Source organism: Gymnogyps californianus, chromosome 3 (assembly GCF_018139145.2).
Source record: "Gymnogyps californianus isolate 813 chromosome 3, ASM1813914v2, whole genome shotgun sequence".
NCBI lineage: Eukaryota > Metazoa > Chordata > Aves > Accipitriformes > Cathartidae > Gymnogyps > Gymnogyps californianus.
This window is the reverse complement of record NC_059473.1, coordinates 80,946,243-80,965,878: the sequence shown is the minus strand read 5'-3', so window position 1 is coordinate 80,965,878 and position 19,636 is coordinate 80,946,243. Positions and strand designations below refer to the sequence as shown.

The 19,636-nt window shown below is 35.6% G+C and overlaps 1 protein-coding gene across 1 annotated transcript in view; it reads left to right on the top strand.

Annotated features, from left to right (window-relative positions):
* GRIK2 (glutamate ionotropic receptor kainate type subunit 2) overlaps window positions 1-19,636 on the top strand; it is a 429,675-nt gene that overhangs the window by 263,048 nt on the left and 146,991 nt on the right. The window contains exon 11 of the mRNA XM_050895229.1: window positions 18,149-18,372. Coding sequence (XP_050751186.1) covers window positions 18,149-18,372 — 224 coding nt within the window. The remainder of the gene's footprint in view (window positions 1-18,148; window positions 18,373-19,636) is intronic.

The following is a 19,636-nucleotide window of genomic DNA, read 5'->3' as shown; positions in this document are numbered from 1 at the left end:
CACCTACATTTCTGAAATGAAGGTAGAAAGTGTTCAGGACTCCTTCAGAGGAAGGGTTTCAAGGTCTAGAAGTAAGACTAAAGACAACTTGTTTTGAAAACCGTGCATTTTAGGTAAAACATCATCAAATAAATTATATTACAGGGAAATATTTTAATGTTATGTCCTTAATATACTGAGAAAATCTCACCTTGGTATACAAGATATAATAACATATACTAAATTCTGAGCACTCACAAACCACTCATTGGGTTTTAGTTTGAATGCATACCATTGAGAGGAAGATAAATACTCAGCTCAGCAGAAGCTGTAACATTTTACCTGTCTTTGAATAGTTTTCACTTGCAGAATCCATAAATCTATCATCTTGATTTTGGAGTTTCCAAGTCTTCTTTGCTCATAGATTTCATTACAAAATGTCTTGTTCAGCTATAAAGTTTTCACACTTTTTATAATAATTACTCCTTTCCTTGTATGAGTTTACATGGGGTATATTGAGCAGTTTTGCATTACAAAAGTGGAACATAAATTGTCATTTAATACATAATGTATCTTACTTACAGAGGAGTCTAAGCTCCCCTGTAAATACAAAATTTAGGCTACATTTTTCACAAACTATGTGAGACTTGGTTAAACTTTTTTCAAACTTTAGGTCTAAGCTAGTATCTGCCACTGAATCTAAGGTGCCACATGATGAAAATTTTAATCGTGCTAAACTTTTTCTATATATAACAGAAATTTGAACTCTCATCCTTTGGGGAGATGACAGTTTGAGGGGTAACTTTCCATAAACCACACAGTGTTTTGGCAAGTCTGCAGTTAAGGTATAGTTGTTGCTTGAACCAGCAACTCTGGTGAATACAGATAGATGGTAAGCTAAATGCCTACAGATTTCTGCTGAAGTTTTTTTATGTTATTTTCTAGTATCTTGGCATTTTATTTTATTTTTACCTACCCTCTTTAAAAAAAAAAAAAAGACACAATTCCTTTTTTTCTGTACTCTCTGTATATATTTAAAACACTACTGTTTGTATTTCAGTTTTCTTATCATTATCTGCTTGTATTTTCAGCTTTCTTATGTTTTGTTTATAATTTATCTCTTTCCTGATTTATCTTTTTAGCCATTTGAAGGCCATCTGTTCTGAGTATATTTTTATTTCTTGGTATACATTTATTTACCTTGCAGATTAAGCATTACTGTTCTATGCTGAACCATTCTTCTCTGAATTTCCAGTAATCATTATTAGTTACATTTGTTAAGCTATGTTGGCAGTTTTCCAGCACAACTCTCTCTTTAAACAAAGGTACTAATTCACATTATTTAATATTTAAAAACAGTATTCCAACTCCTTCCAGTTATTCTGCGTCACGATAAAGTATCCGTAATTCTTTAACTGCTAAGTGTCTGTAATGTATTTCATGTGTATGTTTACTGTTTTAAATATTCCTATTATCTTCCAGTTATTGTTTGCATACTTTCTTTTCATCATTAAAGTAGCATTTCATTTCTGTGTGTCTTGAGGTCTATAGGATAATTTAGTATGATAATTTGTAATATGCCAGAAAATATCACTTGTGCTTTTTGTGCCTTTCAGTCTAATTGCTAACTCATTAATCCACAACTTCAAGTGCTCTGACCTTTTATTTCCGATGTCATTTGTCCCAAAGTTGAATAAGCAGCAGCAGGTGTCTCCCTAACAAGCAAGTAACTATCTCTTTTGTTGCTTGAGCTTCTGTTTTTCACTTCCAGCAAACTGAATATATTCATAGACTTACAGAACCTCTCTGCAAATTCTTATCTTGCATGTCTGAATTTATCAATGTAATTCACTCAAATATGCCGTACTATGCATTTTCTGTTCCTTTTTTTTTTTGTTTGTTTGCTCTAAGGTGAAAGATCAAAGATATGGTCTTCTACATAACCATAGAATTATTAGCAACTACAGCTTTACTGCTACTTCAAAGCAACAGCCACACATTGGTCTCTATACTCACTTACAAGATGACACTTAATTTGCATGTCTACTTAGTCACTCTCTAATAAAGGCTGTATATGATATTCCCATGGAAAATGTACAAACAGATCCTAACTCAGAGTAAATGTTACGCAGAAAATAAACTTCAGATAGAGTGCAGCAGAAATTATTGCAGAAAGCCATGAAAAAATGCCAGGGAATTCCAAAAACTCAGTAATCTAAAATGTCAAAGAAATCCTAAGCCAGAAGCTTAGGTCAACTGTGCAAAATATGTATATTAATTCAGTGAGGAACATAGCAGAAGTGCATATGAATTCCCTATTAAATTGCAGGCAAAGGGTGTGTTACTGATTTCAAGTACAGGACAGACTGAAGATGTAGTTTTCAACAAAATAGCAGTTGAGAGTGAGCAATTATTTTCCAAAGAGCAAGGAACTTCCACACAGTCTGGATTTAGTAAAGCAAGGCCCAGCAATATTTCTAATATTACAGTAAGACATACAGAATAATAATGTATACACTTCTTAATAGTCATAAATGTTACTACACGATCTTTTGAGCTGATTGCATCCTATGTTTCTCAAAGAAACTGGATGAAATCTTTTAAGTACATTCTCAGTTATTTGACACCGGAAGTGGCAGGAGACTTTGACAGTAGGGTCTTCTCAATGTGTGACGTGATGTGTGGATTTTTTCATGACCTGTACTCAGGGGGCTGTTTACCTGAAATTTCTTGAGATTAGGGGTAAGTGAATATTGCCTTCTTGTTCGTTTAGCTACAGTATGCCTAAGTAATGTTTCTTACAGTTAGGGTATTACGGTTCTCTAATTTTAATTTTTACAATTTTAACCACTACTAATGAACCTTTTTCTTTTAAAATCCCTTTTCTGTTGCTATGTGAAAATAACCTTTCTTCTTTTTCCATTTCTGTTTTTTCTCTTTTTCATTCTACCAGTCTTATCAAATCTTATCAGTGAATTGAAAAAGAATCGAACTTACTTTTTGGAGCAACATCTGTACTCTGTCTTTTGACATTCTGCTAGATAGCTCAGGATTTTATTTAAAGTATAGATGAAATTCGGGAAGTACACTAAATTACTTTAGAAGCCAGGATCCCTCATGATAAATAGCATGTTTTGCTGTGTAAAACTGTTAGTTTGTAATTTCTGTTCCTTGTGTTGAATATTTTCCTACCTGCCCACATTCATAAATAGGATATTTGCCCACTTGCCCCCCCGCCCCCCTTTTCTTTTCTTTTCTTATTTAGGTGTGGCCAGTCACAGGTTCACAAGTTTCTGGAAAGGTAGGGAATAATTTCAAATGTTCCCCGAGAAGTTACTGGCAAAAGAATGCTAGCACTGGGCCAAATCAAGTGTGAATTAGGGACCAAATATTTTAGAGGCTGGGTGAAAGAATTAGTATGTAAGCATTAACACAGAACATGTTTTAAGTTTAACCAGTATAATCTCCATTTATAATTATTAGCTATTAGGACATGCTTGGCTAATACACTTGGTTATATAAAATGATTGTTTCAGTTACAGATAAAAACTGTACAGTGAATAATTTGAATTCATTTTCACTGCACTGCCAGTGAAGTGAATTGTAGCCCATCAAGGCAGCAGCATGAAGCTTTTGAAATGAGACTCCAAAAGATAACTTTTTAGCTCAAGCATCATCTATGCTTACAACAATGATTAGGAACTGACTGGATCCAGGGCTAGGGCTGTATTCATAAAAGTGTTACATTTTTCATATCCTCATACAGTTATCTGATCTTTACAATCACTTTTGTTGCTATAATGATAATGAAGAATGGTAGAAAATAACACAGGGATTATTGTTTCTATGTATATGTCTGCTGAAGTGAAATACATGTGAAAATTAGAATTCTCTAATAGCAGTTAATTTCCATTGGGACTTATCCCTTTTATTAGGTAAATCCATGTGTCTACATTTTTATTCTGTCTCTTCTGGTTCAGAAGAGGTTGGTTGTTGGAGTTGGCCCCATTTAGTAGAAATTAAATTACCTGGAGAAAATTGATGAAACAACTTCTCTATTCAAATATGTGCTTTTCCTCCAAGGAGGTGATTTGCAATTCTGTTTTTCCTGTCAAATCTTCAGCAGGTTATTTTTAGAACTTATTGTGAATCTGTTCATTCAGTCTGTTTCTACAATATCTATACTTCATTGTATAGTGCTTGATCACTGCAAAGATCAAAATAAGTTCAGCTGTACAGGGAAAATTGATCGGTACCAGTTTTCCCAATCTTCCCTCGGTCCTCCTCTCTGCCTACTCAGATCTTATTTTAACCTCATTGCTCCCAGAAGTAATGATTAAGGAGTTTGATTGCATGTTTGGTAGATCAGGAATTCAGAAATTTTACTCATAATTCTGAACATGGCACACTCTGAACATGTTCATAAGAAATGTTGCTACTTAACCTCTGCTTCAATTTTCTTCATTTGAAAATGGTAACAGAAAGATTTTGAAAGACTTGCAGGGGACCTATATAAATCGACTAGAGGTGTATTCATAAAGCACAATTAACACAACCAACTGAATTATTAATATCATTACTGATACTAAAAGCTCAAAAAACCCCAAAGTTCAAAAGCTCTGTGCTGCAATTTGTCTTTTGCCCATCTCCAAAGAATTTCAAAACATTTCAAAATGAACATTTCATGGAAGGTAGGGAGGAGGGACTGTGGAATCCTGGAGTATGTTAACTTCCAGCAAAACACTATTTTGGTAAAACAGTTTCAGGATGTGCTGGCAGGAGATGTGTCCCTGGGAATGAAGCCCAAAACACAACATCACCCATACTGTTTGGGGAACTGAAAGGTATTAATTCTGATCTGTTATTCTTACAGCATCAAAGATAATTCAGTTGTTTAAGAAAATTATACAGAAGTCGAACATTCAGAGTTAAAAAAGAAAAAAGAAACTGCCAGTGCAGCCTTACTTAAGTCCAAAATACACCAAATGAAACTGACTCTGTGTGTGTGTGTGTGTTGGGAAGAAAATCATGTTACTTTGTCACAATAGTCTGAAATTGGTTTGCACAGTCACTTTTTGTTCTGCTATTTCCTGACCTCTGAGGGCCTGATTAGCAGTAACGTGTGGTAACTTCCAAAGATGAGTAATTTCACTTCCTGAGAATGTATGTTAGTGTGTATATATAGTAAATACATATACACACACACATATGCATACCAATGACTGCATATAGGTGCTTGTAAAGAATGAATGTATATTTTTGTGTGAATGTGTGGGGCGTGGTACTCATAAAGTGCCAGTACAACCTGTGAAACAGTATAGATACCTGATAGAATTTTTTTAGTCAGGATATTGGATAAATAAGTGACATACTGAGACAATGTTTTATATATAAAACTCATGTAATTTAAAAAATGGTCAGAAGTTTTCTTTTCAGGTTGTAAAGTCAAGTTTAAAGAAATGAAAAGTATTAAGCTTGAAGAAAGATTTTTTACTTCTTGCTCTGCTTTAGAAGTGTATACAATAATCTGTTATTGGAAGTAAAATGTTTATTTATAGTATGGAAAATAGGTTTTTAACTAGAAAGCCATTTTGTGTCTGAGGCAACATGGATTTTACCTTAAAAATAGAAGACTTATGTAGATGTATTTTGTTAGATTTTTTTGCTATGTGAATTGGTCTTTTAAAGAATACTACACTTATTCTAGAATAAGTGTCTTGTAAAAAATATATCAAAATCTTGTTATATACAAATCCTCAAGTCATTCTTCAAATGCATGGTAATCAATTGTCTTTGTTAGTTTTTAAACTTAGTTTGCCTGGATAGAAAAAATAATTGAGCTCTTTCAAAATGTCATGTGCAGCATTCAGCCCTATCACTTCCATGTTTTATGATTTTCAAATTAGTTTGAAAATGATCCTTCTGGCCCCTAAAAGAGCTATTGAAATACTGCAGTATTTCATAATTCCAAAATGTAAAAGCAAAACTAGTGTAAGATCTACACTTATATTATTGTTACAGTGTAATAATAAAGAAAAGACAGGTCAGGAAAAGCCACCATAGAAGCACAGTGTCATTGCTCTTCTCTGGACTAATCCTGTTGCTATTAGAGACCTGCATAAAGGTGAAAGAGTTTTGCTGAAAGAGCAGTAGCAGCTTTGATTACAGCAGGAGCATGATTTCAGATGTCACTCAAGTATGCCTGAATCAGAAGACTAGAACTAGGCACCAGCAAAGAATGCCATTGTACCAACCATGCTTTGTGGGACTGAGAAATAGCACATTTCAATTCTAGACTTAATGGTCCTGTATCTAACTTGGTATCATGTTATCTCTAGAACTTCTGTTGAACTATTCGCTATATTTAAATGATTAAATTTATCAGCTTGAGGTGTCTTTAAGAAAATTGTTCTGTAGTGTAGCCATCAGACAAGAATATTTTCCCTCTTCTCTTAATTCCCCACTGTAAACCAGTAATATAGACATAAGAGAAATGAGATAGATACCATATTTTAGTATTTAAATTCTTATAATATTTGAGCCATTTCTGGTTGTCTTTGTAATTTTAAAAACTATTTTATCTATTTATTTAATTACTTGTAGCTTAACAGGAAACCAACAATATTACAGAAAGTTTTAGGAGACTATATGCCAAACCTAGTTGCACTAGTTGCAAATTTTCTTTCTCTCTCTGCATCCAGAATAGAAATAAAATTGCAGTTTTGTTACAGAGGTGTAGAGAATTGGAACGAAATTAGTTACACTACATCAAGTGAATTGTTGAGGTTGAAACTGACCCTAGAGATCACCTAGTCCAAATCCCTGCTCAAAGCATAGTCAACTAGTGCAGGTTGCCCGGGGCCATGTCCCATCAAGTTTTCACTGTCCCTAGGGATGGAGACTCCACAACTTCTCTGAGCAACCTGCTCCGGTGTTTGACCATTCCTACAATAAAACGGGGTTTTATGTTTAAGTGGAATTTTCTGCATATCAGTTTGTGTCCATTACCTCTTCTTTCACTGGATACCACTGAGAAGGGTCTGGCTCTGTCTTCTTTACTTCCCCTCCCCACTTCAGTTATTTGTATTCATTCGTCAGATTCCCCTGAGCCTTCTCTTCTCCAGGCTAAGCAGTCCCAGCTCTCTCAAGTCTCTCCTCATACAGCAGGTATTCCAATCTCTTAATCACCTTCGTAGCCCTTTGCTGGATTCATTCCAGGGTGTCCCTGTCTCTCTTGTACCAGTGAGTTCAGACCTGGACCCATCACTCCATATGTGTCTCACCAGTGCTGAGCAGAGGTCAAGGATCACCTCCCTCAACCTGCTGGCAATGCTTCTGTCTAATGCAGCCCAGCCGGTCACCACCCTTCCAGCGTGTGTACTGGTGCCTGGGTTTATGCTAGGTACAACATTTGGCATTTTCCTTATTTGAACTTCATGAGGTTCTAGTCTGCCTATTTCTCCAGTCTGTTGAGGTCCTTCTAAATAGCAGCATAACCCTCTGGTCTATCAGCCACACCTCTTGGTTTTGTATAATGTGCATACTTGCTGAAGGTGCACTCTGTCCCCTCATCCCGCTCATTAATGAATATGTTAAACAGTATTCGTGCTGGTGGTGACCCCTGGAGTACACCACTAGTGAGTGATCTCCAGCTGGTCTTCATGTTGCTAATCACAGCCCTTCAGTCCAACAGCTCAGCCAGTTTTCATTAAACCATCGTCCACTTATCTAGTCTGTACTTCATCAGTTTGTCTCTGAGGTTGTTATAGAAGACGGTGTTGAGAACCTTGCTAAAGTTCAGATAAACAACATTCACTGCTCTCTACTCATCCACCAAAGCCAGTCATTTCATTGTAGGAAGCTATCAGATTGGTCAGACAAGATTACCCCTTTATAAATCCACACTGATAATGTTCAGTTATCTTCTTGTCCTTAGTATGACTTTCAGGATTTGCTCCATCATTTTCCCAGGAATTCATTTGACACTGAATAGCCTCTCTTGAAGACAGGAGTGACTTTTTTTTCTTTCAGTCCTCGGGAACCTCCCCTGATCTCCACAACCTTTGAAAGATAACTGAGATTGGCTGACATTAGCCAGCTCCCTCAGCACTCATGGGTGCATCCCATCAGGTCCCATGGACTTGTGTATGTGCAGTTTGTTTACATGTTCCTTCACTTGATCCTCCTCCACTGAGGGTTAAGTCTTCCTTGCTCCACACTTGCCCCGTAGTCTCAGAGACCTGGGATTTCTGATGACCAGTCTTACCAGTAAAGATTGACATGAAGCATACATTGAGTACCTCGGCCTTCTCCATGTCCTTTACCACCAGGTTCCCTGCCCTATTCAGCAGCAGTTCCACATTTTCTCTAGTCTTCCTTTTGTTGCTTATGTACTTGTAGTAGCTCTTCTTGCCCTTGACATTGCTTACCAGATTCGACTCCAGATAGGCTTTGGCTATCCTAACCCTCTCTCTGCATTCCTGGACAGTGTTGCTCTATTTCTTCTGGGTCACCTGTTCCTGCTTCCACCTCTGGTATTCTTCCTTATGTCTAAGTTTTGTCAGGAGCTCCTTGTTCATGCAGGCCTCCTGCCATCTGTTCTTGACTGCCTGAATGTAGGGATAGATGGTTTTTGAGCTTGGAGGAGGTCATCCTCATCCTTGAAAATGAACCAGCTCTCCAGGTCCACTCTTCCCTCCAGTCGTTGCCCATGGGATTCCTCCAAACAGGTCCCTGAAAAGGCCAAAGTCTGTTCTCATGAAGTCCAGGATTATAATCCTACTTTATTCCATGTTGCCTCCCTTCAGGATCCTGAACTCCACTATCTCTTGGTCACTGCAGGCAAGACCACTGCCAGTCTTCACATCCCGGACCCGTTTATCCTTGTTTGTGAGGTTCAGCAGAGCATCACCCTTTGTTACTTACTTCATCACTTGTGTCCGGAAGTTATCATCACTACACTCTAGCAACCTCCCGGATTGCTTGTGCCCTGCTGTGTTGTCCTTCCAGCAGATATTGGGGTAGTAAAGTCCCCCATAAGGACAAAGACCTGGGACCGTAAGGGTTCTTCTAGTTGTCTGAAGGACTTGTTCACAGTAATGCATTGCATTGAGACCTTTGTAGCTATGACAGTGATAACACTCCAGCCTGTCAGGAGAAGAGATATGATTCTATTCTTTACACAAAATAAAAGGCACCATGGCATGGGAGGAAGGAGGAGCCTCTCCACAGACAGGATCTGCACAGCATGCCAGGGGAAGATCCATCTGGGATCTGTCCACTGCTGCACATAAGCAGGGCTCTCTGCATCAGAAGGGATGTGAGATTTATTTGGCATCTATATTCCTCTTTTTATTATCTCTTATTAAAATAGATGATTTATTAAGCCATTTGTTTTCAGGCCTTTCTTATTCAGATCCAGAAAGAACCCTGCATAGTCTCTCTCTCTGTCTCACCTTAAACACACCCCGCTTTGTGCAGACATGCATGGCCTGTAATCCCCTCCATTTAATGCATGAAGTTCAGCTAAAATGTCATGGATTATAGTGTAAAAGTTAATGCGAAATCTTTTTTTGAAAATAAACTTAACAAGTCCATAATTTTCTGTGAGCTATTGCTCCCTCTTCAAAATATGTGAAGAAACACGTTTAAGTGAGAAGGTATGACTGAAATTTGAAACTTAATTGGATGCAAAAAACACACTTGTATGAAGATGCAGTGTGCCCTTCATAGTTTTATAATAGTAGGTAAGAGATGTAACTATTTATTGATGCAAAACTGTGCCTACGTGCATGTGCACCCCCCTCCCCTCCTTATAGCTGTTCACAGTAAAAGCTTATTTTGCCCAGTATGCTGACTTCCTTCTTAGCCAACAATAAATGTCAAGAAAATTGTATGAGGGTGAACAGAATGTAGTGATATTTACCCCATCAGCAGTGAGTTTGTGGATAGGGTCTTACTGAACTATAAGATAGGGTTTTTATTGTATAAAATAGTATTCATTAATTTCTTCAATTATTTGAAAACATTTAAAGTTTTGGCATCCACAGGTCTCGGAAGCAAGGAGTTTTACAGCTTAATTACACTTAATGTGAAGAACCATTTCCTTGTTTCTTCTTCTGAGCTCATTTTATTTACTGTCTTCCACTTCTTTTTATGCAAGTTGACACAGAGCAATTCTTCCGTTGTCTTTCTACTTTGAATAATTTAGTGTCATACATAAATGTTGTTATTTAACTATCTATCCACTTTCTAATTGGGCAGCAGTTAGGCTAGGAATTTGTCTACATCTGCCTGTCATGCTGATCAATGTTTTTTCTTGTTATATTGTGTGTTCTTATTCATTATGTATCTGTACCCTTCTATTGATCCTTGTCTTCCAGAATGAAGCAGAACTTCACATAATACAAGGAATAAATTATAACAGTAATGACATTTTTAAGTGTTTCATAGATTTCATCTTATAAATATCAGAAACACTTTAACTCAACTACCACAGATTTCATCCTTGGGATCTGCATTTTATTTTTATTAAAGCTGATTGTTAATAAGTTTATCCTGGTATCTTCAGTATTTAAATAATGCCTAGCGCTTGGATAAGCTTTATTGAATTTAAATAAATGTAACAAGTTTTTCAAATGAGTTAGCTTACATATACCCTAGGCAGAACAGAACTAAATTAGGATCTAGTGCATAAAAACATTGTTAATATTTTTCTTCCTTAGATTTGTGACAATATTTTTGGGTAATAAAATATGTACCATATTAGCCATTCTTTTATAATTATGGCACATGTGAACCATTGCATGTTATACAATGTTTTAAGAATACACACAATATAAAAACACTTCTGTTTTTATTTCATATATGATGGCGTTCTTTAAAAAGACCATTTTTTGTTATTGTTTATAATAATGATCAATTTTAATTAAAGCCTAAGACACTGGAATTTAATGATTCATTGAGAATTTCAGTGTGTGGATTCTTTTAAAAATAAAGTCTAGTCATTGTGATGGCTGCATCAAAATACAGCTGGAGGGGATGAGTGTACAGGTGGTTGATTTTGTCCATATTAATGGGTTTTATCCCATTAATTTATTAGCCTGATGAAATGATAGATTTCAAAAGGTTGTCAATTGAGAACTGTTAATCAGTAAGAGGTAGTATATCCTGCAGTGATCTACTCCCATCCAAACATTATGCAAAAACGTTATTAATCATTTTGATTCCCTTGTAAAAAATTGCAGATGACAGAGTGATATAGAAACGGGGGAGCAAGTCAAATTTGACACAAGTCAAACTTGATTGCATGACAAAATGAATTCACTGAAACAATTTGATAGAAATTAATATATTTGAGAACAGAATTTACATCAAAATTAAAAGGGTGGGATTTTTTTGTCCTGAGTGCAGTAACTGAAAGTTTAAGTGACACAGCTGGTTAACAACTGGAAAAAAACACTTCCAGGGAGTTGCAGTAAATCTGGAAAGTATGACGCTAAAAATGCTAGCTACAAACAAGGAATCAATGTTACATCTGTATTTTATTTCAGGAAGCTGCACTGGAGCATGGTGTCCAGTAATTTTCATGTTTAGTAACCATCTCTGGTACAAAAATACAATTTTGGAAAAAAATAGTGTGATAACTGTCAAGAAGAACTGTAACATTTTAATTTAAGTACGCTTATAATTTTTTTCTTTTTTTTTTAAGGGGGGCGTCTCCCTTTCCTGAACCCTGAGCCGCAATATCTACTCTGTCTTGTAAATATTGTCTTTGCCAGTTTGCCCTTTCTGAGGGTACGTGAGTCTTGCTCTTCTAATCATTGGAAGAGTCCTTTGTGGAAAACTCTACTGGAGTGAAGTAATAAGAATTAAGGCTGAGATTTTATTATTGTAATTTATTGTCATCCATCTTCCTGCTAAGTGTAGTTTCATGGTCCACTGCCTCTAGTCCTCTTACATACAATTTGTATAACTGTTGATTAAAACAAAGTTGGTGCAAAATACTTTAGTGAAACAGCGTCCTATAAATCAACAGAAACTTTGTGACTATTTTGAATGGGTACTCATGTTACATCTATTCAGCTATTAAATCTAATCCATGCTGGCATAGCTAAATGAGAATGGACTAGAAAAATTCCTAGTTCTACTCACCTTGAATAAGAGGAAATAATGTAAACTAACTAATTACGGAGTTCCTGATGATTTTAGTACTAGTATTTTTCCTTGACTACACATTCAGAGAATAACAAAGGAGCAAACAAAAAACAATACTGAAAGTCAGTTCTAGACACTGCTATGTTGATCAAAAGATATACTCCATCCTGTTTAAAAGCCATTGTACGAAGAATTCCAAATGTTTTTGTCTAGTTGAATTAATGTAGCAAGTTGTTTCTGTAGTAGTGGGCAGTAGGCAAATTTCCTCTGCAGAACCTTTTGCTTTTTTTTTTTTTTTGGCAATCTGGATCTCTAGGGAGATGATCTTGGTGGTTACTAGATCAGGACCCTCCTCTAAAGACTTGAGGGCTTGTAGTTGACACAACCATTAGTTACCATAGCTGTTCAAGACTTTGCCAAGAAAAGTATTAGCCATGCTGACAGAAGGATGTCTAAAGAACTGAAACAGCTATGAAATATTACTGAGTGTTGGTAAAATTAATCTGAATAAACTGCCTATCTTTCAATAACTTTTTGTTGCTGAACACTAAATACTGAGAAGCAGCTCAGCAGTTAGAAACATACGTATAACTTGAGCCAGTACCTATTGAGACTGCCATCATATACTACTTTATTATGTTAAATTACTTTATTATGTTAATAAAGTAACAACTGCTAAAGTTCATTCTATATATGATATTGTTAGCAATTAATCTTAAATGATACAAGTCAGGATCCCACAAATAAGAAGGCATGACATCTAAACTCAGCTATCTAGCCTGGACTTGTTTTGGACTTTATGGTATGTTACTTACATTTGGCAAAGGTAACAACTTTCTGGGACCTGTGAGGAGGTTATCAAGAAGATCCATCCGGGCTTTTCACAGTGGTGCCTGGCAGGAAGACAAAAGACGGCAGTCATAAATTGAAAACCTCCAAGGACAGAAACTGCATAACCTCTCTAAACATCCTGTTCCACTGCTTGTCTGTTGAAACTTTTTCACTATGTGGACAGACGAGCAGTGGAACGGATTATCCAGAGAGGTTACGTAGTCTCCATCCTTGGAGGTTTTCAAAACTGACTCGGTAAAGCCCAGAGCAACCTGGTCTGATCATGTAGATGACCCTTCTTTGAACAGGAGATCGGACTAGAGACCTCCTGATGTCTCTTCGCACCTGAATTGTCCTATGATCCTGTGAAAGGTAGTAGAAAAACACAGAAACCAATTTATATCAAAATAATGTAAGTGGCTAGTTAAAATAAAAATAGTAATAAAACCCTAATAAAGTACTAGTGGTTTCAAAAGGAAATGAAGATCTTGTGTCAAGACCAAAACCTTTTCACAGGGTTTAACATTTTCTATAATGTAGCAGCATGAACAAGGCAGATCAAGATAGATCACAAGCTTAAAGGCAAACTACAGATCTTAGTTTTTCAAATCAGTGGCAGGGAAATGCACCTCTGTGAACAGGAATAATGCATAAGCTCTCTGTGCATTAAGACCCATTAGATGGGTTTAAAGAATTAAAGCTGGGCATTAGCCTTCCTCAGTTTAGCTTAGGGATGCATTTTCTCCAAAGGGAATGTAACTGAAATTCAGCTGTCAGGTTAACAATCCTAAAAATTTGAGGTGGCTGAAGAAGTTTACGTATTGACTTAGGGTCTTAGGCTGAAAAGCAGACATAGTGGATTAAAAAGAAGCCTTATGTATATTTCTTTTTTAAAAAGTAGCTTCCTTTATTTTTAAAAATAGTTACAGGCGGTAAGTGCATTGCTGCCCATATAGAAGTAAAAATACTAAAATGCATTTTCAGTGTATGTGTATACTTTTGTGTATATTATACAATCACAATATGATTGTACGGACTGACTGTATAAAACACTGAGAATGGATATAGATTGTATTATTCCCCCTGCATTTTTAATATAAATATTCATGGTTGCTAAATCAATGCAAAATGTTAGCAGCAAAATTCTTACCAGAAGATTCCGTTTACATAGGCTAAAGAACTCCATTATTATAGCGGAATATTCTGTAGTTGTAGAGTCTAATTAAAAAGAAATATTAACCATTTTGTGGTTGCTATGTCTAGAATGTATTTAAACTCTTAATTCCTTTGAATAAAATAAGTGAGACAAAAGTTTTTCAGAAAAAGATCATCAAAAGAAAATTCAATCAGTGTTTGTTTTTCCTTTCCCCAACATTATTAGTAGAAGCTATTGAATGCTTTCAAAGTTCAATTTCCCCAAAAATTAATGTGGCAGTTTCTCTGCATTATATTTTACAATTTTCACATACAAAATATCAATATCTGCAAATACCACTTACTATACATGCTATAGCGCATGCAGTACTCAACATTTATGTGCAGATTTCTTCCTGAAATTATTTGTAGTTGCATGCATAGATTGAATTCAGTATAATTTTAAAACTTGTCTTCTTAGAGGTTATGTACCAAATTTCAGCCCTGTGCAACTGAAAGAAAAGTCCTTCCTTTTTTCTTTAAATGTTACTTTATGTAAAGTAGTCAGTCAACTAGCTGCTTGGAAGTAAAATATAAATGAAGCAGCAAAGGAGCAGGATTTCAGCATGCCTTAGGGGCTTTTGTAGCAGAAATAAATCATGTATACCTTGAGTTGTTTGTTGGTGAGTGAACATCCTACAACTGCACATGGCAGCAAGAGAGGAAAACTTTTACATGGCTGTGAAGAGAGTATGTGCAGTCCTCATATGGCACAAAAAGAAGGGAAGGTCTGGCAATCCCTGATCACAGAGTTATGCAGTAATGTAGAAAGCAGACCATACTGAGAGTGCTTATGCTAGTATGAAAGGAGAAAATATCATTACTCTTTAAGACGGAGGGTGAAGATGGAAGATCAAGTACTATTGAGAATGTACGGTTAAAAGTAATGTTCAAAATATCTGATGCACTTTGAGAAAGCAGGGTGGGAAGAACTATCAATGGTTCAGTTGACTTTGAAAAGTGTCCTGCAGAGTATGATAAATTCTGTTTCTTCCTCCCTCTTGTCTTGGACATTCTCTTCCTTGCTAGAGAACCTCTCTGTGAAAAACTGTCCAGAGGGATGCAGAATGCGACTGCCATTCTCCAGTTTATCATGCCATATCTTTGAATGGTGGAATGAATGCAGGATTGTGATTTTCTCACACTTGACATAATTAAAGTAAGAATTTATTGTGAGGAGTATTTTTCTCCAGTCTCTGCCATCTGCCGTTGGCATTATTGTCTGCAGCGCGCTCCTTCATCACATGGTACAGCTACTGTTTGTGTTGCTGTACAACTCTCTTATTTTGCTCAGGACTGTGCCTTGTGTTGGAATGTCCTTGTCAGACTTACTTGTTTCTAATTGCCATTGTAACCTTTAGTTAGTGCAGAATTTTTCTCTGTAGCAACTAGCTTATCCTCCTCAGTCCTTGGATGCTGTCATAAAAAGGCCTTCGTTTCTAGTATTCTAAGGTCAAGAATAAGTGCTGTTTAGGATTATGCTTTCAGATAGATAAATCTTTTTTTCCTTTATAAAAATAGAATTATACATACATTCATTCTAAAAAATGGAATCATACATCATGCCATGTGAGACAAATATTCTTTGTTATGGAACTTATCAGAAAGCCATTTTAAGATGTACTCATTTGTTAATGTTGATAAATGTAGATTGATAAAATCCTATTTTTACACCTTTCCTCTCCAATTCATCCTGAGATATTAACTAAAGAGAATTCTCTTTAGTTTGTATTTCTTCATTGTAGAAGAGTGTAGGAGACCCTGGTACTGCACTTCTGGAAACTTGGCCCCTTATTTCTCTTACTTTCAAGTAAGAATTACCAAGAGAATTGAATATTTTGGAGATAACATATATTAGCAAAAGTGATTACATGTGGCAGTATTACATATTTATGTCAGTCATTCTAGCAGCTTTTTGTTTTCTCGGTCAGTAAAGACTCTGGATTTTATTTCTGTTGAGAAGCTTAATTTTTGTTCTTATGGTGATATACTAGTTCAAGAATATTGAAACAGAGTTACTAAAACTCTGGAGAAATCTTGAGATATCAAGATATGGACCTATATTTTGGATCTGTGCCTCCCAGGTTGGGATATCTGATTGTCCTGTTCTGTCATATGAGACATGCATTATTTCTTGTTTGGTTATTTTTCTAACTTCATCTGCAACTTCCCTAGAGCTTTGCTCCACTGAAGATAGTTACAACCTATTTTCACTTGTGTACGGTTTTGTTTTCCTCTAATGACCAAGGGTTGGATTTTCTATAGTATTTGTTAAAAGAAATGATTTGTTATTCATTAAGGCTCTGTTACTGTTTTAAGACCAAAATTCATAACTGCCAATAGCCTTCCAAAAGATATATTTTCTCTATCTTTGGGCAGCTGCATCTTCTGACACTCTCTAGCAAGTTGGCTTCAGACTCTTAGGGTAAGGACTGCTAGTTGCCTTACAAATTAATAGCTTGAGTTGTTATGTTTCTCAAACTTCTACAAGTTGACCTATAAATTTTAATCCAAATTAGTTTCTTACTTTACTGTTTTCTTTCTGCATCAGCTGGAATATCATCAATAATATGCAATCCATGAAAACACAGCTGCTGTGGAATAAAGGCTTGCTGGTCTGATTAATATCTATAAGTTCTGAATACCAATGGAAATAAAGCGTACGTCATATTTTTGACTAGTAAACCCTTACTAAATTAAATGAACGGTGCCAACAGAACTTCACATTGTAACATAAAAGTACTTTACTAGAGTAGATCTAATGACATAATAAATGCTCATAGCAACAATAGACTATAGTAGAACTTTGTGGAAGGTGAGACAACAAAAAAAGGGAACTTTGAAATGCTATAACATTGTGTTGGATTTTGAGTGTTACACAGTATACACAATACCATCTGAGCAAAATAAAGTATACTTATAGGATTTTATTGGGAATAAACTCTCTGGATCTTGGTTTGAAAGAGGCATTCTGAAAATGGTGTTATTTGCAGCCATGTTACTTGGATAACAGTATTTCACGGTAGCTATACCATTTCTGTCATTACATACCTATCTTTATGTATCGTTTACAAGAAATTCTTAGTTTACAGCTTGCCAAGTCTTGTACTGTATAATTTCTCACTCTGAACTTCCCTCTTTCATATGTGTACGTGTACATGCACACACACGTACACATACACACATGCACAGTAGTCTTTCAAGAGCTCTTGAAAGAGATTAAAAAGTAGATGCTGTAGATTTCTTGTCACTATGATTTCCATTAAGTTTGGAATAAAAATTAGTATAGACCATTTACTAATCTCCTATGAATTATTGCCATAATAACTAAAACTAAATGTAAATTGACAAAATACGTTCTATTGTATGATTTCATTTTAAATGCTGCAATTGATTAATAGTCTGTTATCTACAACTTTCATAGTGATTTCTGCAAACTAGTAAGAACAGTTGTACTTTGTTAGAACTTACTCCTGTAGCAACCTTTCAGGTGTAGCACTTCCCATTTTAAAATGTTCTTCATTTTGTACCAATATTTTTATGCTAAGATAAACAAAACTGCTTCCTGGCCCTTTCCCTACACTTGTACAAGCATATTCACATCTGCTTCACAAATATATTAGCTTCTAAAAAGCACAGTGAAGGAGTGACAAAGAGAAGACGTATGTTGATATGCACATTTTAAAAAGTTTTAGAAGACATGATAATGGGTGTTCATGTTTTCTGCAAGATGCAATCTTTTTCTTCGCTTCTATCCCTGTAATACTGCTTTTAATTTTCTCTAAATGCTACTATGTCAGTTTAGCAAACAGGAAGTAGAATAAATCTGTTTCCTTACTTATAGGGAGAAGAGATTTTAAATTTCAGCTTACCTAGTACAAGAACAAACCTCCTCCATGTAAAGTTTGTTTTACCTAATCTGATTGTCTGCTTCAACCTGTTTCTTCTGACTTATGGCCTGTTTCTCTTTTTGTATTTCTGTTAACAGAAAGCTGACCTTGCAGTTGCACCATTGGCAATCACCTATGTTCGAGAGAAGGTCATCGACTTTTCCAAGCCCTTTATGACTCTTGGAATAAGTATTTTGTACCGCAAGCCCAATGGTACAAACCCGGGCGTCTTCTCCTTCCTGAATCCTCTCTCCCCTGATATCTGGATGTATATTCTGCTGGCTTACTTGGGTGTCAGTTGTGTGCTCTTTGTCATAGCCAGGTAACATGTCAACTTTTGTGATTTTTTTGGCAATTGTTATCATCTTTTTCTTACTAATAATTGTCAAAAGTCACAAAAATTTTCTTACTTTCATACTCTTATATTTTAACTTCATGATGTACAGAATAATTAATGATGAGGGTTCTCACTATTAATTTTCTCCACTGCCATACTAAGTCTCCAGTTTGTTATGTCACTAAGTCTTGAGTATGCTAGCTAGCTTTCTCCTTTTATTTACAAGTTTAGAGACACTAGAAAGTTTACGAAATGTCTTTTCCCAATATATGCTGTGTTTAGAAAGACAGGGGTTGACATATTTTATTTTGTTAGCCTGATTTCATTTGATGCTATGGTGCTTAATCTCAAACTGAGTACTTAGCTGCCCATGTTAATCCTAGATGTCTGAATTGGGCCTCTACCTGATACAAAACAAGTTACTTTATATAGATTAGTATCTTAGAAGTAGGGTAACAATATTTAGTTTTTAATTGTGTGCTAGGTAAAATCCCTGAGATACCTCACATAATTTAAAGTCCCAGATTGGAATGTATTTGGAAGCATGTCTAGCTGAGCTTTCGGAGTTAAGGAACTCAATGCAACAATTGTTAAATTATAAATTGATTTGATATATAGGGCTCACTTCTTTATTTGTTTTCTTCAACATAGACAAGTAGGAAAAAATCTTTTGTCAAAAATTCCCATTATATTAACCTTTTCCTCTTTAAGTAATTAGGACTGACTCCAGATGCTCACAGAAATGTAGTCTTACATGTTGTAAATTTGTTGTGACAGCAAAAAAGAATTCAGAACAGTAAATCAGTGATTCCCAGGGGTATAAATGTAATCTCTTTTGCAGATTCCTCCTAGTAGTCACTTTAAAATATTTTTTTTTAATCAAATACATATAAACTATATTGGCTTCTATCTCTTTAACACGGATTTTTTTTATGTTTGACTTGATAACGTAATCTCACTTCAGCCTCAAGATTTTTATGATTTCATTCTGTGGTACACAGTAGAATCTTCATATTTTTCTTTTCCTATTGTGCTGTAATTGATATCAGGGTTCTCCATCTTTCTTTGATACTATCTACTTCATTTTGGAGAAGCTGCATCATTCCTCTACTAAGGGGAGAGGTAATATTTTTAGAAACTAGTTTAAAAGTAATTTAGCAAGATCACCTGTACGTAAAGTACATGAGGTATTGAAGTAATACAGATAACACTGAAGCATATTCTGTAATGAATAACTTCACTTGTGAGC